The sequence below is a fragment of the Somniosus microcephalus genome, chromosome 17, assembly GCF_052327205.1.
Source record: "Somniosus microcephalus isolate GS21.2 chromosome 17, FLI_Smic_1.0, whole genome shotgun sequence".
NCBI classification, from domain to species: domain Eukaryota; kingdom Metazoa; phylum Chordata; class Chondrichthyes; order Squaliformes; family Somniosidae; genus Somniosus; species Somniosus microcephalus.
In genome coordinates this window covers 66488141-66511233 of record NC_141003.1, presented here as the reverse complement: position 1 = coordinate 66511233, position 23093 = coordinate 66488141, and the positions used below count along the sequence as shown (strand labels likewise).

Below are 23093 nucleotides of genomic sequence, written 5' to 3'. Positions count from 1 at the left end.
ATTATAGGGGAGTCATCACTCTTGCTCACATTCTCTACCTCAAGAAAACACAGGCAGAGAGAGGACTGGGAGCAGTTTACCTGAATATTCTCTTAGTTAGAAAATGGCATGTGGTACAGGAAAATAAACAGTGAGGAGGCAAAAATTCAATCAATTTAAAATGTAGTGTTCCCCACGGATTACTAAAGTGCCTTTGGGAAATTTAGCCCACAATTTAAAAAACCCCGTCTCTCCCAGCAGGTCGGGAGAACCATTTGCCTGAACAATCACAGTACTAATCAATCTCAAATGAATGAATGAAATGTCAATCTGTATAAAGGATATAAAAGGTACTTCTTTTTCACAGTCAAGAAGTTACATCTAATGACATGGCTGCAGCACTGAAATCAAAGTTCACTGACTTCTTGTGTTGTCTTGGAACAAATTGTGGGATACAACCTGCACCTGATCTGTGCAATGGGTGGAGAGCAAAAGTGTCCATAGTGTTTGCAATCTTCCTTCAGGTTAGAGATTGGATTACTGCAGCAGGATTTTCTCCTCTCAGTATTGAAGTATTAAGATACTTTACACAGTATTCTTCCATTTTTGAATGGCTTTGCTTCCATGCCTTTGTTACCTCTAGACTTGACTATTCCAACACACTCCAGGCTGGCCTCCCATCTTCCACCCTCCATAAACTTGATCTCATCTAAAACTATGCTGCCCATAACCTAACTTGCACCAAGTCCTGCTCTCCCATCACCCCTGTGCTCGCTGACCTACATTGGCTCCCAGTTTGGCAACGCCTCGATTTTAAAATTCGCATCCTTGTTTTCAAATCCCTCCATGGCCTCGCCCTTCCCTATCTCTGTAACCTCCTCCAGCCCGATGAGAACTCTGCGCTCCACCAATTCTGGCCTCTTGCGCATCCCCGATTGTCTTCACCCCACCATTGGCAGGTGTACCTTCAGTTGCCTAGGCCCAAAGCTATTCCCTCCCTAAACCTCTCCAACTCACTCACCTCCTTTAAGGCACTCCTTAAAACCTACCTCTTTGACCAAGCTGTCCCAATATCTCAATACGTGGCTTGGTGTCAAATTTTGTCTGATAATCACTCCTGTGAAGCGCCTTGGAAACGTTTCACTAAGTTAAAGGCGCTATATAAATACAAGTTGTTGCTAAGTCATTTTGAAAGCACAGTGCTAATGTTATTTGAGCCTCTGTGGAACAGCAGAACTTGAACCAAAATCAATCCATTTTGTTAATAAGACCGCCCACCAAAAAAAAATCGCATTTGGGTTTTGAGCTAAAACCCCAGATACAGTGAAATGAACCCAACTGACCATTCTGGTGATAAAAATCACCGGGTTGTCCGCTCAACAAGAGTCATCGTCTTCACGGGTTCCGAGAGTCCTGATAGGCTACCGCGGCTCCACGTGACCTCAAAGCACGAAGCCGATTGGTCAGATCAGCGATGATGGGTCGCGCCTGAGTGGAGGGAAAGCGCGCGCGTTTCCCGGGGCAACGGACGAAAAGGGCAACGGAAGAAATATTTCCCGAAACAAATTGATGTAAAGTCACCGAATTCTTAGATATTTTACTGTTGTGAGTAATTTATGATAGAAACGCGTCGTGTTTTAACGTTTATTATCATCCATCCTCAAACAACTTTTTTGGAAGGGGGGTGTGGATGGAACAGGTATCAAGTGTAGGCCAATTTTATTCGTGATCTATTTTTACTTAAAATTATTATTTCTTGAGTCGATGGTCCTTATTCCCAGACTTGTGGGGGTGGGTGGAACAGAGGGCTAGTTTGCTGCAGCCTTTGGATCAGGGAAATCTGGTGCCTTTAACTCCACATAGTCCTTTACAGAATTTGCAATACAAGGTTAAGTGAATCCTCTACAAATTATTGTCATTCTGAGGAATCCACTACCGTTTCTTGCACCCATGTAAAAATATGACTTTTTAAACTTATGGAAAGGATTTTTGTACAAGAATGGAGAATAATTGGTGTTTGGTCTGATTGCAATTATCTCATTGTGAAGTATTCAGATAGCATTGTTATTATGTATTTCAATGAAATGGAAAAGAACAACTTGTATCTATAAACATATCATCTCAAAGCACTCGTATAATGAATTATGTTGCCTGGTCACTTGGTATATAGGCAAACACACTGGGCTGGATTTTACCAGCCCTGAGGAGGCGGGTTTGAAGAAAAAGCAGCAAACCTGAGGATTGGGAGCAGTTTAGGATTCAGCAAAGGAGGACAAAGGGATTAATTAAGAGAGGGAAATAGAGTATGAGAGTAAGCTTGCAGGGAACATAAAAACTGACTAAAAGCTTCTATAGATATGTGAAGAGAAAAAGATTGGTGAAGTCAAGCATAGCTCCCTTGCAGTCAGAATCAGGGGAATTTATAATGGGGAACAAAGAAATGGCAGACCAATTAAATACATACTTTGGTTCTGTCTTCACAAAGGAGGACACAAATAACCTCCCAGAGATGTCGGGGAACATGGGGTCTAATGAGAGAGAGAAACTAAATGAAATCAGTATTTGTAGGGAAATGGTGTTAGGGAAATTGATGGGTTTGAAGGCCAATAAATCCCCAGGGCCTGATAATCTACATCCTAGGGTACTTAAGGAAGTGGCCCTAGAAATAGTAGATGCATTGCTGGTCATCTTCCAAAATTCGATACACTCTTGAACAGTTCCCATGGATTGGAGGGTAGCTAATGTTACCCCACTATTCCAAAAAGATGGTAGAGAGAAAACGGGGAATTATAGACCGGTAAGCCTGACCTCGGTAGTGGGGAAAATGCTAGAGTCCATTATAAAAGATGTAATAGCAGAGCACTTGGAAAACAGTGACAGGATCGGACAAAGTCAACATGGATTTACAAAAGATAAATCGTGCTTGACTAATCTACTGGAATTTTTTGAGGATGTAACTGGTAGAATAGATAAGGGAGAACCAGTGGATGTGGTGCATTTGGACTTTCAGAAGGCTTTCGATAAGGTCCCGCATAAGAGATTAGCGTGTAAAGTTAAGGCACATGGGATTGGGGGCAAGGTACTGACTTGGATAGAGAACTGGTTGGCAGACAGGAAGCAAAGAGTTGGAATAAATGGTTTTTTTCCCGAGTGGCAGGCAGTGACTAGTGGGGTACCGCAGGGATCGGTCCTAGGACCCCAGCTATTCACAATATATATTAATGATCTAGACGAGGGAACTAGATGTAATATCTCCAAGTTTGCAGACGACACAAAGCTGGGTGGGCGTGTGTGCTGTGAGGAGGATGCCGAGAAACTCCAGTATGATTTGGACAGATTGGGTGATTGGGCAGATGCATGGCAGATGCAGTATAATGTGGATAAATGCGAGATTATCCACTTTGGTGGCAAAAACAGGAAGGCAGATTATTATCTGAGCGGCAATAGATTGGGAGAAGGGGAAGTGCAACGAGACCTGGGTGTCCTTGTGCACCAGTCACTGAAGGTAAGTATGCAGGTGCAGCAGGTGGTTAAGAAGGCAAATGGTATGTTGGCCTTCGTAGCGAGAGGGTTCGAGTACAGGAACAAGGATGTCTTGCAGTTGTACAGGGCCTTGGTGAGACCACACCTTGAGTATTGTGTGCAGTTTTGGTCGCCCTATTTGAGGAAGGATGTTCTTGCCATGGAGGGAGTGCAGCGAAGATTCACCAGACTGATACCTGGGATGGCAGGAATGACGTATGAGGAGAGATTGGGTTGATTGGGCTTATACTCGCTGGAGTTCAGAAGAATGAGAGGGGATCTCGTTGAAACTTATAAAATTCTAACAGGACTAGACAGACTAGATGCAGGAAGGATGTTCCCGATGGCAGGGGAGTCCGAGATTGGGGGAAGGGTTCCCTCCGAGTTCCCGAACCAGGGGTCACAGTCTAAGGATAAGGGGTAAGCCATTTAGGATAGAGATGAGGAATTTCTTCACCCAGAGAGTGGTGAACCTGTGGAATTCTCTACCACAGAAGGCAGTTGAGGCCAATTCATTAAATATATTCAAGAAGGAGTTAGATATCTTTCTTAAGGCTAAAGGGATATGGGGATAAGGCAGGGACAGGGTACTGAGTTTGGATGATCAGCCATGACCTCATTGAATGGCGGAGCAGGCTCGAGGGGCCGAATGGCCTACTCCTGCTCCTATCTTCTATGTTTTTATGACTGCTGGGAAAGTCAAAAAGAATGGAAGCGGGTCCCCGATTTGCGCAGGAACCCGACTCCTAGCGGCGGGAAGAGGATTATAGCCACTGTTAACAGGCAGTTAAGAGGCTTTTTCCAAATTTTAGACTTCTGCGGGCTTCCCGACGTTGGGGAACCCCGCCAGGCTAAGTGAGGCGTGCTGTGGGTCTGTTGTAATATTTGTGTGCAGATGACAGCTGCAGTAGTGGTATGAAGGATGCATTGGGACACTGGTGAGTATCAGAGATAAGGAAATGTTGGTAAAGTCATTTTTAATGTGTTTAGATTTTTCTGTAGGTGAGAAGCTTTGAAGTGTTTGTGTGGCCTCATTGGGAGAAGTGACAGATCGCTTCTGTACTCTCACCTGCAGCTGCCATCTGTTTTATCCTAAGGTGAGAGTCATTGGAGAGCCTGGGTGCAAGGGCTCACCTGTGTGCAGTATTTGACAGCACCTCAATGCTGGCAAACACTGTCAAATCATCTGTCAAAAATTTATGGTTCATGTGCTTTTAAGAAAACTGGCAGATGAAGCGTCATCAGCTGGCGTCTTCTGACACCGGCTTTCCCTTAATTGACCAGCAAGCCCGTAAGGCCAATCAGGGGGAAATAGCGTCTATGCGTCGGACGTCGCTGGGGGCGGGACTAGAACCCAGAAGGCAGCAGTCCCGCCCCCAACTCATCTCGGTGAGTAAAATCCAGCCCACAGTGTCCCACAAACCCCAGTGAGATGAATGAACTGATTATTGTATTTTTGGTGATGTTGGATGAGGAAGTAATGTTGGCCAGGATACCCTGCTCATCTTCAAATAATGGGATCCTTAACACACACCTTAACCACCAGATAGCACCTCAGTTTAACATCCAAAGCGCTACACCTCCAACAATTCAACACTCCCGCAGTACTGTACTGAAAGAGCAGCCTAGTCTATGCTCTCAAGTCCCAGAGGGAGACTTGAACCCATAACCTTCCGACTCCAAGGTGAGAGTGCTACCAACTGAACTAAGCTGATAAGAAATGCCAAAGGTGTGAAATATTGGCAAATTGGTTGGGGATTCGGGCTCCTTTAGACTTCTAGAAGCTTTGGTTGTCACAAACCCTTAATTTATTGTGATTAATACACAAAAATAGAGCAATAAGCTAATTAATAAGATCAGCATATGAACTGTGCTTCAAACCCCACATTACCTATACTCCCTCCTCCATATCACTTGACTCCATCATGATCTCACTGTTGACACTCAGGGATGGGCAATAAATGTTGGCTTTGCCAGTGACGCCCACATCCCGTAAATGAATAATCTAAGAAAGGATATACTTACCTAAGAAAGGATATACTGTACTTGCCATAGAGGGAGTGCAGCGAAGGTTCAACAGACTGATTCCTGGGATGGCAGGACTGTCGTATGAGGAGAGATTGGGTCGACTAGGCCTGTATTCACTAGAGTTTAGAAGAATGAGAGGGGATCTCATTGAAACGTATAAAATTCTGACAGGGCTAGATAGACTGGATGCAGGGAGGATGTTTCCCCTGGCTGGGGGGTCTAGAACGAGGGGTCACAGTCTCTCTCAGGATAAGGGGTAGGACATTTAGGACAGAGATGAGGAGAAATTTCTTCACTCAGAGGATGGTGAACCTGTGGAATTCTCTACCACAGAAGGCTGTGGAGGCCAAGTTACTGAATATATTTAAGAAGGAGATAGATAGATTTCTAGTCACAAAAGGCATCAAGTGGTATGGGAAGAGAGCGGGAATATGGTAGGGAGATAGAGGATCAGCCACGATCATATTGAATGGCAGAGCAGGCTCAAAGGGCCGAATGGCCTACTCCTGCTCCTACTCCTATTTTTCTATGTTCTAATCCAGACCATTGTCATCTTTGGGCTTCAAATCAAATCAACTTTTATTGTCATTGTTAGTGCACAAGTGCAGTACAACGAAATGTAGGCTTGCGGCTCCCGAGAGTGTACATTTAGATTAAGACATTTAAACATTCAACATACATTTGGCTTGTAATACATTAACATAAACATAACCATAATAAAGTGCATTGGCAGATGTGCAGGCTTTAGAGTTTATTTGTGGAGTTCAGTAGGATGACAGCCCTGGGAAAGAAGCTGTTCCTAAATCTGGTCGTACGGGTGCGAATGCATCTGTAGCGTCTCCCAGATGGCAGGAGGGCGAACAGACTGTGGCTGGGGTGGGTAGGGTCTTTGATGATGGACCGTGACCTCCGTAAACAGCGTTTCTGGTATATGTGCTCTATGGTCGGTAGCCGGGTGCCGGTAATGCGTTGGGCAGTTTTGACTACCCGCTGCAGGGTTTTCCGGTCATAGTAGCTACAGCTGCCATACCATACTGTGATACAGTTTGTCAGGATGCTCTCTATTGTGCAGCGGTAAAAGTTAGAGAGGATCAGGGGTGACAGGTTACATCCCTTCAGCCTCCTTAGGAAATATAGGCGCTATTGGGCCTTCTTCACCAGAGAGGAGGTATTGAGGGACCAGGAGAGGTCTTCCGTGATGTGGACTCCGTGGACTCTAATGCTTCTTTTTCTGGCCTCCCAAACTTACACCCCACATAAACTCTGACTGATGCAGAACCCTTGCCAGTCAGGTTCTATCTGAGCTCAGTCTCAATGCCCAGAAATTGCTGGAATGGCACATCTTGCGGCGAGCGACATGAATTGGACTTTTTTTCTACCTCACCCTTCAGATCATACTATATTTGCACAGCAAATTACTGGAAATGCAAATTAATAATGGTGCGGCAATAACAGAGTCACATCTGGGACCTCATGAACGTTGTGCCCAATGGTCTATCTCCATAACCAATTAAATTTAAGGATAGAGAAAGAAACAGAGTGAACAACGGAGAAGGAAATAGGGTGAATCAGAGTCAAATTAGATACAGAAAGAGAAGATGAAGAGAGAGAAAGGAAATGTAAAAAAATAAATAAAACCAAGCAGAAGAGGACATTGTAACCCAGTTTTGTATGGTTCTTGAGAAGTTAATAATGAGTGAATGACAGAGTAAGTGTGTGAAATGTACAAACATTTTTACTTGTACTGTATCCCGAAATTATTTTCTTAAAGAAATCTATCTACTTTGCATTTCTGAGTGTCAAAACAGCTTTGCATCCTGAAAATTATTGCCTTCCGACACTAACAGGAGAACATAAGAAATAGGAGCAGGAGTTGGCCGTTCGGCCCTTCGAGCTTGCACCACTATTCAATGAGATCATGGCTGATCTCCTGCCTCAACTCCATTCACCGGCCCTATCGCCATATCCCTTGATGCCATTACTAGTCAGAAATCTGTCGACTTCTGTTTTGAATATACCCAATGACTGAGCCTCCACAGCCCTCTGGGGCAGAGAATTCCAAAGATTCACCACCCTCTGTGTGAGGAAATTTCTTCTCATCTCAGTCCTGAATGGCCTATCCTTCATCCTGAGGCTGTGGCCCCTGGTTCAAGACTCCCCAGCCAAGGGAAACATTCTCCCAGCATCCACCCTATCAAGCCTTGTAATAATTTTGTATGCTTCAATGAGATCCCCTCTCATTCTTCTGAATTCAAGAGAATACAGGCCTAGTTTACTCAATCTCTTCTCATACGACAGTCCCGCCATCCCAGGAATCAATCTCGTGAACCTTCTTTGCACTCCCTCTATTGCAAGTATATCCTTAGGTAAGGAGACCAAAATTGTACACAGTATTCCAGGTGTGGTCTCACCAAGGCCCTATATAATTGGAGTAAGACTTCTTTACTCCTGTACTCAAATCCTCTTGTAATGAAGGCCAGCATACCATTTGCCTTCCTAATGGTTTGCTGCACCTGCACATTCACTTTCAGTGACTCATGTACAAGGACACCCAGGTCCCTTTGAACATCTGCATTCCCCAATCTTTCACCATTTAGGAAATACTCTGCCTTTCTGTTTTTTCTACCAAAGTGGACAACTTCACATTTATCCACATTATATTCCATCTGCCATGTTCTTGCCCACTCACTGAGCCTGTCGAGATCCCCTTGAAGCCTCTTCACATCCTCTTCAGAACTGACACTGCCACCTAGCTTTGTATCATCAGCAAATTTAGAAATGTTACATTTAGTCCCCTCGTCTTAATCATTGATATAGATTATGAATAGCTGGGGCCTAAGCACCGATCCTTGCGGTACCCCACTACTCACAGCCTGCCATCCTGAAAAATACCCTTTTATCCCATCTCTTTGTTTTCTGTCTGTTAACCAATTCTCAATCCATGCTAGTATATTACCCCCAATTCCATGTGCCCTAATTTTGTTCACCAACCTCTTGTGTGGGACCTTATCGAAGGCCTTCTGAAAATCCAGATACACCACATCTACCAGTTCCCCTTTGTCTACTCCATTAGTTACATCCTCAAAGAACTCCAATAGGTTTGTCAAACAGGATTTCCCTTTCATAAATCCATGTTGACTCTGCCCAATCTTACTACTGTATTAGTTTCTAAGTGCCCAGTTATTGCATCCTTTATAATAGATTCCAGCATTTTCCCAACTACTGATGTGAGGCTAACAGGTCTGTAGTTACCCGTTTTCTCTCTCCCTCCTTTCTTAAATAGCAGGGTTACGTTTGCTACTCTCCAATCTGCAGGAACCATTCCAGAATCTATAGAATTTTGGAAGATGACAACCAATGCATCCACTATCCCAATGGCCACCTCTTTCAAAACCCTAGGATGTAGGTCATCCGGTCCTTGGGATTTATCAACTTTTAGTCCCATTAATTTTGCTAGTACTGTTTTTTTATTAATAATTTCTTTAAGTTCCTCATTCTCGCCACACCCTTGGTTTTCTCGTATTTCTGGGAGGTTTTTTGTGTCTTCCTCCGTGAATGGCAAGACTGGCACAAAAATACTCCCAAGAGAGATTAAAAAAAAAATTTTTTTAAACCTCTAGGAACAATTCACTACCTGCTGGAGTGAGAGTCCACAGCTTCATTTGTCCTCTTTCTGGGCCTCCAAGGTTGAGTTTTACGTCAAAACCATAAATCACATCATTAACAGGGTCCTTACGACATGAATTACTAGCCCTAGATGGCAGCGGCGAGATTAAATTGCATTTGCAGTGCAAAATCCAGCAATTACATAACATGCGGTTAATTTCAACGGAGAGGGGCTCAGGCGAGGTTGCAATTTTTGGGTTTTGTCAAGGCTCACTGTGGAGCAGCGCAAATCGTCCAGCAATTTATGGAGAATCAGAACTTGTGGCGTATCTCTTCGCCACAAATTGCTGAATTGTTTTAGAACTAATAATGGTGGGCAGATTTAATTTGCCAGCAATTTCAGGGCCATTCATCCTCTACACCTGTCCTCGCCAACCTCCGTTCTTCAGAAATGATGGTGAGTTGGAAGGTTTGCATTATCAACTCAAAAAGTGGACAGGGGTTTGGGCTCGTGACTTCAGTTCTGAAATTTGCTTCACCGATGATAAAAATTGAAAACCTTAAATGGGAAAGAATCAAAGGAGCAGTACTGTGTGTGATAAAAATGATAACATCCGGGAAGTTATGTCATCACTTCCTGTGAACTATGAACTGTGTACATACCTCACTTCCTGTCATATGTCACTTCCTGTTGGACTGGTATAAATACTGGTCTGTTCAGTATTGTAAGAGGCTTCTACCAGAGGCATGGTAAAGACCTCTCTTGTGTATATAGCCTTGAAGGTCTCAGATAAGCAGTACACAGCCTTTGAGGCTAATGGACGGCTGTACCAATTTCGTCGCCTCCCATTCGGGGTTACTAATGGAGTGGCTGTTTTCCAACGGGCAATGGATGGCCTGGTTAAGCAGGAAAACCTAAGGGACACTTTTCCCTATCTTGATAACATTACCATTGCAGGTCACGATCAACAGGAACACGACTCCAACCTCCAAAAATTTCGGGATGCCCTCCATCGCCGTAATTTGACCCTGAATGAATCCAAATCTGTTGAGTCGCAACCGACCATCAACATCCTTGGCTACTGCGTAGGCAATGGTATCATTAAGCCAGACCCAGAAAGACTTCGCCCGCTCCAAGAGCTCCCGTCACCTAAGAATCCGGCTTCTTTACGTCGGGCTCTCGGTCTGTTTGCATACTACGCTAAATGGATTCCTCATTTTTCGGACGAAATCCAACCCTTGCTGCATGCTAGATCATTTCCACTGGGAACAGCGGCTGTTGCAGCCTTTAACCTTCTCAAAAAACAGTTGGAGAAAGCGGCTCTTCACTCCATTGATGAGAATCTCCCTTTCGTGGTTGAATGTGATGCCTCGGAGGTGGCGATCTTGGCTACTCTGAATCAGGAAGGTCGTCCTGTAGCATTTATGTCCAGGACCTTACAAGGTGCCGAGCTACATTATCCTCCGGTTGAGAAAGAAGCCACAGCCATCATAGAGGCAGTACGGAAGTGGAACCATTTTCTAGCTCGCCAGCACTTTACATTGATCACGGACCAACGATCAGTCGCCTTCATGCTCGATAATCGAAAACGAACCAAAATTAAGAATAATAAAATACAACTTTGGAGGATGGAACTGGCCTCTTTTGGTTATACCATTCTCTATCGGCCTGGCAAGGAGAATGTGGCCCCGGACACCCTCACACGGGCATTCTGCTCCACTATGTCATCCTCCACTCTCATGGATGTCCACAATGGTTTGTGTCATCCTGGCGTTACGCGCATGCTACATTTCGTACGATCACGGAATCTCCCTTTTTCCACTGGAGATGTAAAGAAAATATGCTCAGAATGCCGGCTTTGTGCGGAATTAAAACCTCAGTTCTTCCGCCCCTCAGATGGTATACTCATACATGCAACCCAACCGATGCAACGACTTAGCATCGATTTTAAGGGCCCAGTGCCCTCTTCAACTCGGAACACATATTTGCTCACCATGATCGACGAATATTCACGTTTTCCGTTTGCCTTCCCCTGCTCCAATATGCTGGCGTCCACAGTAATCTGCTGCCTTGAGCAGGTATTTTCTCTCTGTGGCATGCCGGCTTATATTCACTCAGATCGGGGTCCATCCTTTATGTCAAGGGAACTCAAGGACTACCTCTCAGAACGGGGAATTGCTACAAGCAAAACAACACCATACCATCCCATCGGAAATGGGCAGGTAGAGAGGTATAACGGTATCATCTGGAATTCCGTACGTCTCGCTTTAAGATCTCGGGGCCTACCAGACCAGCAATGGGAAACAGTGCTTCCGGATGCATTGCACTCTATACGGTCCCTGCTTTCTACAGCCACAAATACTACACCTCATGAGCGGTTCTTTGGATTCCAGCGTCGCTCATCTCATGGGACATCACTCCCGTCATGGCTAACTACTCCTGGACCTGTATTACTCCGAAGATACGTTCGGACGTCTAAAAATGACCCTCTTGTAGACGAGGTCGAACTAACCGATGCCAACCCCACCTATGCAAACATACGATATTCCGACGGCCGAGAATCTACCGTATCATTACGGGATCTGGCTCCCTGCCCACCAGGACCTAGTGGGACATCGGGTGATGGCATTTCACCAGGAAACTCTTGGGACCTATCGGGTACCCCTCTCCAGGATCTTGATCGGACACCAACTAGCTTGGTGCCGGTAGAACCCCGTGCTCAAGGTTGCGACCCTCCCAGTACCGCGCATGAAAGTACTGATCCGCCACAGACCAGCTCTGCACCTCCCTCTGAACAGAGGCAGTCCGACTTTGAACCTATTGGGGTGCGTACTCGAAGCCATGATCTCCCCGACCCTTCACAGGGCAATCCAGGCCACACAGACTCTGACCAATGGCCAACCGCATGTAAGCGGACCAGCGACCCTCTACGACGGGAATCCAAACGGGTGCGACTCTTCCTTGTTCGGCGGCTGCGGACCAAAAGGTAGACCACAGCCTCCTAATCCTGCAGGAGGGAAGAATGTGATAAAAATGATAACATCCGGGAAGTTATGTCATCACTTCCTGTGAACTATGAACTGTGTACATACCTCACTTCCTGTCATATGTCACTTCCTGTTGGACTGGTATAAATACTGGTCTGTTCAGTATTGTAAGAGGCTTCTACCAGAGGCATGGTAAAGACCTCTCTTGTGTATATAGTGTGTTTATAAGTTACTTAAAGCTTACTTTAAAGTTACTTGATGGTAAGTCTCCTTTTTCTTACATCACTGTGTATATTGACCGAGCTCCTGTATCTCAGGCTGAGAACTACGTATCCCCAGCCAGCATGGTGGTTTTCCAGGATTAAGTACCACCAGACCACCTCTCGGTTTGGAATAAAGTCATGGCCCCTGTTCCCAATGGAGTTGTTTAAGGAGGCATTGAGCTGCACCTCACGGCTGATGTCATGGAGTGGTTTAGTAGAGAGGCCGGCCTGATTTGAGGGCATCCTTGCATGTAATAAAATTTATGTTTTTGAATCAGATCTTTGCAGATAAATTATTTTTTTCTACATAAAATGGGGAGAGTACTTTGAAATAAACTTACTCCATCTAGACTTTCCCCTTTCCCAAGGTGTCAGCCATGGCTCAGTGGTAGCACTCTCTCCTCTGAGTAAGAAGGTTATGGGTTCAAGTCCCACTTCAGAGACTTGAGCACATTAATCCAGGCTGGCACTTCAGTGCAGTATTGATGGAGTGCTGCACTGCTGGAGGTGCTGTCTTTTGGATGAGGCGTTAAAACTGATGCCCTGATTGTCCCCTCCGGTGGACATAAAAGATCCCGTGGCACTATTTGAAGAAGAGCAGGGGAGTTATCCTGGTGTCCTGGCCAATATTTATCCCTCAACCAACGCCACTGAAACAGATTATCTGGTCATGTATCTCATTGCTGTTTGTGGGCCCTTGCTGTACACAAATTGGCTTCTGCGTTTCCCTACATTATAGCAGTGACTACACTTCAAAAAGTAACTCATTGGCTGTAAAGTGCTATAGGACATCCTGAGGTCGTGAAAGGCGCTATACAAATGCAACCCCTTCCTTCTTTCCCTTTATTAAATATTGCCTCCATACCACGATGTTAGACACTTGAAGTTTTATTAAATGTTAAATATTACATATATTACTCATGACAAACACCGAGATTACAAAGAATGCTTTGCCGCAGAAAATACATACATTACAGTCGGATGAGTTCAACCCTTCAGATGGCTCCCTTCTTCATCTTCCCACTTTGTGATTATGATCTCACTTCTTTTATACTATTTCTAAGCTGTGCTAATCCATAGCCTTTTGCATACATAACTCTTTACCCACTTTTGGTACCATCCCATATCAAAATGTCCCAGGTCTGCATATTCCCAAAGTGTACAAAGCTCGTAGTGTACCTACTGTCAGCCTTGAGGTCAGGTATAGTGTAGTTAGATGCAGAGTAAAGCACCTTGCACTCTGCCTCAACAATGTGCCATTTTCCATACCAGCTTCTTTGAATGAGTTTGCCATTTTCAGGCAGTTTTGTGCCGTTGGCCTGTGCCCACTAGAAACTGGATTAAGAATGTCCATTTGAGATAGGATACTTGCACCCAGCAAATGGAGGATACTTTCAGCCTATAAATCTGGGCTGCATTTATACCCAAGTCTCAGGTAATTTTGTTTGTAGAAAGGTTGTCATTTTTCTTTTTAAAAAAGAAAAAATTATACGGCCTATTCTTCAAATGAATAAATAACTAATATTCCTTTTCAACTGTATTCTTCCGATAGACATCTTATGAAGAAAATCTTATGTAAAAATATGCCCTTAATTAATACACAATGTTATTTGGATTGTTACAGAGAAAGGCAGATGGGCATCTCAGTACGGAGTCCTTGCACACCAGTTTTTCAGACACAATGACGCACAGAGAGACAGACCGGAGCAACATAGTCAAACAATTTTCAACTCTCTCTAAACCAAGTGGCCTGGTGAGTATTTACCAGACCCCTTTCTCACTCCCAAACATGTAGCATGTGGTTCCCACTGGATATTTTTTTTTCTCTCTTTCTCCTACACCCTCCAGTTTTCTTCACTCTTCTGAAGGTGCAGTTTTGTTGGGATATGATTCCATACGTGCTGACAACCATCCAGTATCTTGCTCAAGTGGGCATTCTTTGTGTGTACATCTAGACAATGAGTCTTGACAGGCTATTTGGTGCACCGCAGCTGTACCTGTTCCTGTCCTCCCACGACATGCACACTTTCCAGCAGGAATCACAGGGTGCCGATCAGAGCAGGAGCCCTGTTGGATTTTCCCTCCCCCTCCAGTCCAAGGCCACTGAGGCGAATTGTAGTACAGCCACCCTGCTGAGTTCAGCTAAATTAACATAGACTGCATCCATGCACTTGCATCCTGTGATCAAATAGCCTGGCAATGTTCACTTTCTGGGCTCATACATAAAGAATGGCCACGAAGGAGAGGGACTGGAGGATGACTAGAGCCCATGAAACCATAAAATAACAATAGAAAGTGCTGGAAACACTCAGCAGGCCAGGCAGCATCGAGGAGAGAGAAACAGAGTCAACGTTTCGGGTCGAACCCTTCATCAGAACTGGAAAAGGTTCGGGAAGAGAGATTTTTAAGCGGGGCGGGGAGGAAAGAACAAAGGGAAGGTCTGTGACAGGCTGGAAGGCAGGAGAGATTGAATGACAAAAAGGATGATAGTGCAAGGCAAAAGGAGAGGTAATGGGACAAGTTAAGAAACAAAAGATGGCTCTAGATGATGTGTGAATGATGATGGCAGCAACATTAATAGCTACCATGTGAGGAAGCAAGAGAGAGAAAAAATATATAAAGAAATACAAGGGCCAATTTATAGTCTGAAATTGTTGAACTCGATGTTAAGTCCAGAAGGCTGTAAAGTGCCTAATAGAAAGATGAGGTGCTGTTCCTCGAGCTTGCGTTGAGCTTCGTTGGAACAGTGTAAGAGGCCGTGGACAGAGAGATCGGAGTGGAGGGGAGAATTAAAGTGACAGGCGACCGGAAGCTCGGGGCTACGCTTGCCGACTGAACGGAGGTGTTCCGCAAAGCGGTCACCCAACCTGTGTTTGGTCTCCCCAATGTAGAGGAGACCACATCGTGAGCAGCGAATACAGTATACTAGATTGCAAGAAGTACAAGTAAATTGCTGTTTCACCTGGAAGGAGTGTTTGAGGCCCTGGACGGTGGGAAGGGAGGAGGTAAAAGGGCAGGTGTTGCATCTCCTGCGCTTGCATGGGAAGGTGCCGGGCGAAGGGGAAAGGGTGTTGGGGGTGATAGAGGAGTGGACCAGGGTGTCGCGGACGGAGCGGTCCCTTCTGAATGCTGAAAGGGGAGGTAAGGGGAAGATGTGTTTGGTGGTGGGACCACGTTGGAGGTGGCGGAAATGGCGCAGGATGATCCGCTGAATGTGGAGGCTGGTGGGGTGACAGGTGAGGACAAGGGGAGCCCTATCGTGGTTCTGGGAGGGAGGGGAAGGGGTGAGAGCAGAAGTGCGGGAAATGAAACGGACACGGTCGAGGGCCATGTCAACCACGGTAGAGGGGAATCCTCGGTTGAGGAAAAAGGAAGTATGAAAGGTCAGAACAGATGCGGCGGAGACGGAGAAACTGGGAGAATGGAATAGAGTCCTTACAGGGAGCGGGGTGGGAGGAAGTGTAGTCCAGGTAGCTGTGGGAGTCCGTGAACTTATAGTGGATGTTGGTCGATAGCCTAGCCCCAGAAATGGAGAAAGAGAAGTCAAGGAAGGGAAGGGAAAAATCGGCAATGGACCATGTGAAGGTGAGGGAAGGATGGAAATTGGAAGCAAAGTGAATGACATTATCTAGTTCAGGGCGAGAGCAGGAAACGGCACCAATCCAGTCATCAATGTACCGGAAAAAGAGGTGAGGGAGGGGACCTTTGTAGGACTGGAACAAAGAATGTTCAACATATCTCATGAAAAGGCAGACATAGCTAGGGCCCATGCAGGTACCCATAGCAACACCTTTAATTTGGAGGAAGTGAGTGGAGTCAAAGGAGAAGTTGTTCAATGTGAGAACAAGTTCAGCCAGGCAGAGGAGGATGGGGACTGGTTGAGCCTCTGTTCAAGGAAGAAGTGGAGCGCCCTCAGGCCATACTGGTGGGGGATGGAGGTGTAGAGGGATTGTACATCCATAGTGAAAAGGAGACGTTTGGGGCCTGGGAACTGGAAACTGTTAAAGTGGTGGAGGGCGTCGGAAGAGTCGCGAATGTAGGTGGGAAGGGACTGGACAAGGGGAGGAAAAAAAGAGTCGAGATAGGAAGAAATCAGTTCTATGGGGCAAGAACAGGCTGAAACAATGGGTCCACCAGGGCAGTCCTGTTTGTGGATTTTGGGAAGGAAGTAGAAGCAGGCTGTGCGAGGTTGAAGGCCTATGAGGTTGGCGGCCATGGAGGGAAGATCTCCAGAGGAGATGAGGTCAGTGACAGTCTTGGAAACAATTTCTTGATGTTCGGCAGTGGGGTCATAGTCCAGGAGGAGGCAGGAGGAGGTGTCAGAGAGTTGCCGTTCAGCCTCCGCATGGTAGAGGTCGGTTCGCCAAACAACAGCACCACCCTTGTCAGTAGGTTTAATGGCAATGTTGGGATTGGATCGGAGAGAACGGAGTGCTGCAAGTTCAGAGGGAGGTAGGTTGGAGTGAGTGAGGGGAGCAGAGAACTGGAGACGGCCGATGTCACGCCGGCAGTTAGCAATGAAAAGATCTAGAGAGGGTAAGAGGCCAGAGGGAGAGGTCCAGGTAGACCGAGAATTCTGAAAGCGGGAGGGGAAGACTCCTGGCCAAAGAAGTGGGCACGGAGATGAAGGCGACAGAAAAAGAGTTTGGCGTCGTGCCGAGCTCGAAATTCATTGAGATGGGGGCGTAAGGGGATGACGCTCAGGCCTTTGCGAAGGACTGATCGTTCAGGGTCGGAGAGGGGAAGGTCAGAGGGGATAGTGAAAACACAGCAGGGGGTAAGATTGGAAGAAGGGATGGGATCAGAGGAGAGTGAAGGGGAGGAAGGAAGGGAGGGGCATTGGTGTCCAAGAGTTGATGAAGCTTGCGATCCTTGACATCTGAAAGGGATTTTAAAAGTTTTTTGTTGAAGCGTCGGGTGAGTCGAAGGATGAAATGGAACTGTGGACCGGGACAGCTTTGAGATAGAGTGCATTGGAGTTGCTGAAGAGAGATTGAGAGTGTTCATGTGGCAACGCATGGCGTTGAGCGCGGATCTTAGGATGCGGCGAGAGCAGTAGTTCGAGGAACGCTGAATATCTTGGAGATGTCTGTAATCCTGGGTGGATCAGAAACACAAAGGGTGGAATTTCAGTTGGAATCCATGTGGAATAAGTAGGAACTGGAGACAGTTGCTGAGGAAAGAGATGTGGCTGTGAAAACGAGTCTTGGCAGATACCTGATCAAACACAAGAAGGGAAACAGAAAGCAATGAAGATGAACAAGGTTGAAGAGACGAACGGAAATCCCATCGGAGAGAAGAGCAGAACTTCTTCAAGGTGGACATTCCTAGAAGAGAAGTGGCAGTGAACCAAACACTAATACAATAGCAAAATACTGCGGATGCTGGAAATCTGAAATAACAACAGAAAGTGCTGGAAACAATCAGCAGGTCAGGCAGCATTGAGGAGAGAGAAATCATACCCAGTGAAGAATCAGCGCCTTCAAGAGACAAGGGTGCTGAGAAAATTTGCTGGGGAAGGGAATTTTATCACTTTTATATTTAAAATTTATTGGGTATTTTTGTTTAAATAATGCATTTAACAATCATATCAGGGGTACTGGTTTGGGAAATATTGTGCAAAGGAGCTGAATTAACCTATATTGTTAATGCTGAAATACTCCAGCCCTCTCCCTGGCAACTGTCTGAGGCTGAACCAGGCTGTTCGCAACCTTGGTGTCATATTTGAACATGAGATGAGCTTCCAACCACATATCCGTGCCGTTGGACAAAAAAAGAGGTTCTGCTGAGGTAGTATGAGCAGCTAGGGGCTAAATTAAAAAGCAGAACCACAAAGGTAATAATCTCTGGATTACTACCTGAGCCACGTGCAAATTGGCATAAGATCAGAGATGAACGAGTGGCTCAAAAGATTGGTCTGGGAGAAATGGGTTTCGATTCCTGGGGCACTGGCACCAGTACTGGGATAAGAGGGAGCTGTTCCGTCGGGACGGGCTTCATTCGAACCAGGATGGGACCAGTGTCCTGGCGAATCGAATAGCTAGGGCTGTAGATAGGGCTTTAAACTAAATAGTGGGGGGGGGGGGGGATACGCTGAGCGGAAATTAAAAAAGTCAAAAGAAAAATGAGAAGGCAAAAGTGCAGGGCAGTGATAGAAGTGATGATAACCAGAGTGTGACAGGAAGGGACAGAGCATATACACAAGAGTGCATCAGAAAGAGGGGTCAGAGTAGGGAAAAATGGTAAAAAGACAAAATTAAAAGCTCTATATCTGAATGCATGCAGCATTCGTAACAAGATAGATGAGTTGACAGCACAAATAGAAATACAGTAAATGGGTATGATCTGATAACCATTACAGAGACTTGGTTGCAAGGTGACCAAGGCTGGGAACTGAATATTCAGGGGTATTTGCCACTTCGTAAGGATAGGCAGAAAGGAAAAGGAGCTCTGTTAATAAGGGATGAGATCAGTGCAGTAATGAGAAATGATTTTATCCTAGAAGATCAAGACGTAGAATCAGTTTGGGTGGAGATAAGAAATAATAAGGATAAAAAGTCACTGGTGGGAGTGGTCTACAGGCCCCCGAACAGTAGCCACACTAGGACAGAGAATAAATCAAGAAATAAGAAAGGTACGGCTATAATCATGGGAGATTTTAATCTTCATATTGATTGGACAAAGCAAATTGGCAAAGGTAGACTTGAGGAAGAGTTCTTAAAGTGTATATGGGATGGTTTCTTGGAACAATATGTTGTGAAACCAACCAGGGAGAAGACTATTTTAGATCTGGTAATGTGTAATGAGGCTGGATTAATTAATGATCTCGAAGTGAAGGATCCTCTTGGGAAGAGTGATCATAGCATGGTAGAATTTCAAATTCAGTTTGAGGGTGAGAAAGCTAGGTCTCAAACTAGTGTCCTGAACTTAAACAAAGGTAATTACAAAGGTATGAAGGCAGACTTGGTTAAAGTGGACTGGGAAAATATATTACAGGGTAAGACTATAGAAAAGCAGTGTCAAACATTTAAGGAGATATTTCATAACTCCCAGCAAAGATATATTCCAGTGAGAGAAGGATGAACCATCCATGGCTAACTAAGGAAGTAAAGGATGGTATCAAATTGAAAACAAAAGCATACAATGTTGTGAAGAATAGTGAAAGGCCAGAGGATTGGGAATTTTTTTTAAACCAGCAAAGGACGACTAAAAAAATGATAGAGAAGATAGCTTATGAGAGTAAGCTAGCAAGAAATATAAAAACAGACAGTAAGAGCTTCTAAAGGTATATAAAAAGGAAGAGAGTAGCTAAAGTAAACATTGGTCCCCCAAAGGATGAGTCTGGGGAATTAATAATGGGAAACAGGGAAATGGCAGAGACTTTGAACAAATATTTTGTATCGGTCTTCACAGTAGAAAACACTAAAAACATCCCAATAATGGATAATCAAGGGGCTATTGGGGTGAGGGTGGAAATTAAAACAATCACTATCACTAGAGAGAAAGTACTAGGCAAACTAATGGGACTAAAGGTGGACAAGTCCCCTGGACCCGATGGCCTGCATCCTAGGGTCTTAAAAGAGGTGGCTGCAGAGATAGTGGATGCATTGGTTGTAATCTACCAACATTCCCTGGATTCTGGAGAGGTCCCAGCGGACTGGAAAACCGCAAATGTAACGCCCCTATTTAAGAAAGGAGGGAGACAGAAAGCAGGTAACTAACGACCAGTTAGCCTAACATCTGTCATTGGGAAAATGCTGGAGTCCATCATTAAGGAAGTGATAGCAGGAAATTTAGAAAATCATAATATAGTCAAGCAGAGTCAGCATGGTTTTATGAAAGGGAAATCATGTTTGACAAATTTGCTGGAGTTCTTTGAGGATGTAACAAGCAGGGTGGATAAAGGGGAACCAGTAGCTGTCGTGTATTTGGATTTCCAGAAGGCATTTGATAAGGTGCCACATAAAAGGTTACTATACAAGATAAGAGCTCATGGGGTTGGGGCTAATATATTAGCATGGATAGAGGATTGGATAACTAACAGAAAACAGAAAGTCGGGATAAATGGGTCATTTTCAGGTTGGCACACTGTAGTGGGGTGCCGCAGGGATCAGTGCTGGGGCTTCAACTATTTACAATCGATATTAATGACTTGAATGAAGGGGCTGAGTGTAATGGAGCCAAATTTGCTGATGATACAAAGATAGGTGGGAAAGCAAATTGTGTGGAGGACGCAAAGACTCTCTAAAGGGATATAGATAGGCTAAGTGAGTGGGCAAAAATCTGGCAGATGGAGTTTAATGTGGGAAAATGCAAGGTTGTCCACTTTGGTAAGAAAAATAAAAAAGTAAATTATTATTTAAATGGAATGAGATTACAAAATGCTGAGGTTCTGGGGGTCCTTGTACATGAATCACAAAAAGTTAGCATGCAGGTACAGCAATTAATTAGGAAGGCAAATGGAATGTTGGCCTTTATTGCAAAGGGAATGGAGCATAAAAGTAGGGAAGTTCTGTTACAACTGTAACAGGCAATGGTGAGACCACACCTGGAGTACTGCGTACAGTTTTGGTCTCCTTATTTAAGGAAGGATATACAGGAAACTTTGTGCTATCCGGAGGTGAGCTATCCGGCAATCTGGAGCCACCGGCAAAAATCAGCAGCCGTTTTTTATTCTTTTTGTTTGTTTTTTTTTGCTTTGTTTGAACAGTCAAGCTGTGCAAGGTCTGTAGCTATAGCAACAGCTTCAGCTACAGAGCTTTAGGGCCACACCCGAGTGTTTAGAAGCTGTTGCTAAGCAACAGTGTTGTCAAATACGGAGATAAGAATCTCCGTATCTCTCAACATTAACTCTGGAGAGTACGGCACTTTTTAGGCAACGGCAGCAGCTCGGTCCCGTGGGTGCCGGATAGCACAAAGTTTCCTGTACTTGCATTGGAGGCAATTTAGAGAAGGTTCACGAGGTTGATTCCGGAGATGAAGGTGTTGTCTTCTGAAGAAAGGTTGAGCAGGTTGGGCCTATACTCATTGGAGTTTAGAAGAATGAGAGGGGATCTTATTAAAACATATAAGATTCTGAAGGGGCTTGACAGGGTATACGCAGAGAGGATGTTTCCCCACCTGGGGGAATCTAGAACTAGGGGGCATAATTTCAGAATAAGAGGAAATCCTTTTAAATAGGAAATGAGGAGGAATTTCTTCTCTGAGGGTTGTGAATCTTTGGAATTCTCTACCCCAGAGAGCTGTGAAGGCTGGGTCATTGAATATATTTACGGTGGAGATAGACAGATTTTTGAACGATAAGGGAGTCGAGGGTTATGGGGAGCGGGCAGGGAAGTGGAGTTGAGGCTAAGATCATATCAGCCATGATCTTATTGAATGGCGGAGCAGGCTCGAGGGGCCAAATGACCTACTGTAATGTCCGTGTGTAATTGAGACACGGACTGCAGAAGTTGGTTATAACAGGTGTTTACTGAATGGAGACAAAACTGGAACTACTATACAGGCTTATATACAGGGGTGGTCACTACTGGTACTGCAGTATACAGGGGCTGCAGAATATAGTTCCTTCTTCAAAGTACATACACTACAATTCCTCCCCTTTTAGCTAAACAGTACATAACATTCGATTAATAATTAAATAACATATTTACAATTACAGTTGTCATATACATTAGCTGAAGTTAATCAATTATAAATTCAGTCTTTGAGGAGGCTTCCTGATTCTGTCCGGATAAGTCCTCTTTGGGGTATCAGGTTCTTCTGGCAAAGTTGATTCGGGATCAACGTCGTTGTTTGGTTCGTCTGCTTCCAATATCACCGATTCTGAGGTAGATGCAATTGGTACTTTGGTTTCATCACCAGGTGTATAGGATCGTGGTGTAGATTTGACGTTTTCCAGTGACTCTAGAATCTGGTCAGCATGGCGTCTTACAATGCTCTCTCCAACGTCCACGGTATACATTAGAGGTCCTTGCCGTGTGCAGATCGTTCCTGGCTGCCATTTCTCTGTGCGGTAGTCCCGGGCCAAAACTGGTTGACCTATCTTGAAACTCCTGGTTGGCCTTTCATTCATATTCTGAAACTGCCTGTTCTCCACATCTCTTCTGATGTTTGGCTTAACCAAATCCAAGCAGCATCTTAGTCTTCGATTGAAGAACATCATGGCTGGAGTTTGGTTGGTAACCGCATGTGTCGCATTCCGGTAGGCAAACAAGAAGTTATCCACCTTGTGTTGTAGGGGTATGTCTTCATTACACATTGCCTTGATAGCCTTCTTGAATGTTTGAACGAACCTCTCAGCCAATCCATTGGTGGCTGGATGATATGGGGCGGATGTGTAATGCTTAACACCATTGTTCTTTAAGAACCTCCGGAACTCTTCAGACACAAACTGTGGTCCATTGTCGGAGCAAATCTGTTCAGGCAGCCCATTTCTGGCGAATATGGTTCGTAAGACTGTGATAGTTTTTTCTGTGGTGGTTGAGGACATTTTTATTACCTCTGGCCACTTTGAATGTGTATCCACCGCAATTAAAAACATCGAGTCCATAAATGGACCAGCAAAATCGATGTGTACCCTTTGCCATGGAGATGAGGGCCACTCCCATGGATGTAGAGGGGCTTGTGGTGGGGCGTTTTGGACCTTCTGTCATCCTGTACAGCTCTTGGTCATCTCTTCGATTTCTCTATCGATTCCCGGCCACC

At 44.9% G+C, this 23093-nt stretch overlaps 1 protein-coding gene across 2 annotated transcripts in view; it reads left to right on the top strand.

Moving 5' to 3' along the window:
• The window catches only part of LOC147105807 (uncharacterized), a 117301-nt gene that overhangs the window by 34627 nt on the left and 59581 nt on the right, over nucleotides 1-23093 (top strand). The window contains exons 1-2 of one of the 2 annotated variants that reach the window (XM_086010577.1): nucleotides 1496-1584; nucleotides 14011-14139. In XM_086010577.1, coding sequence (XP_085866703.1) covers nucleotides 14068-14139 — 72 coding nt within the window. In that variant the 5' untranslated portion in view covers nucleotides 1496-1584; nucleotides 14011-14067. Of the gene's footprint in view, nucleotides 1-1495; nucleotides 1585-14010; nucleotides 14140-23093 lie in introns of those variants that run through there. The other variant, XM_086010578.1, reaches the window with a different exon arrangement.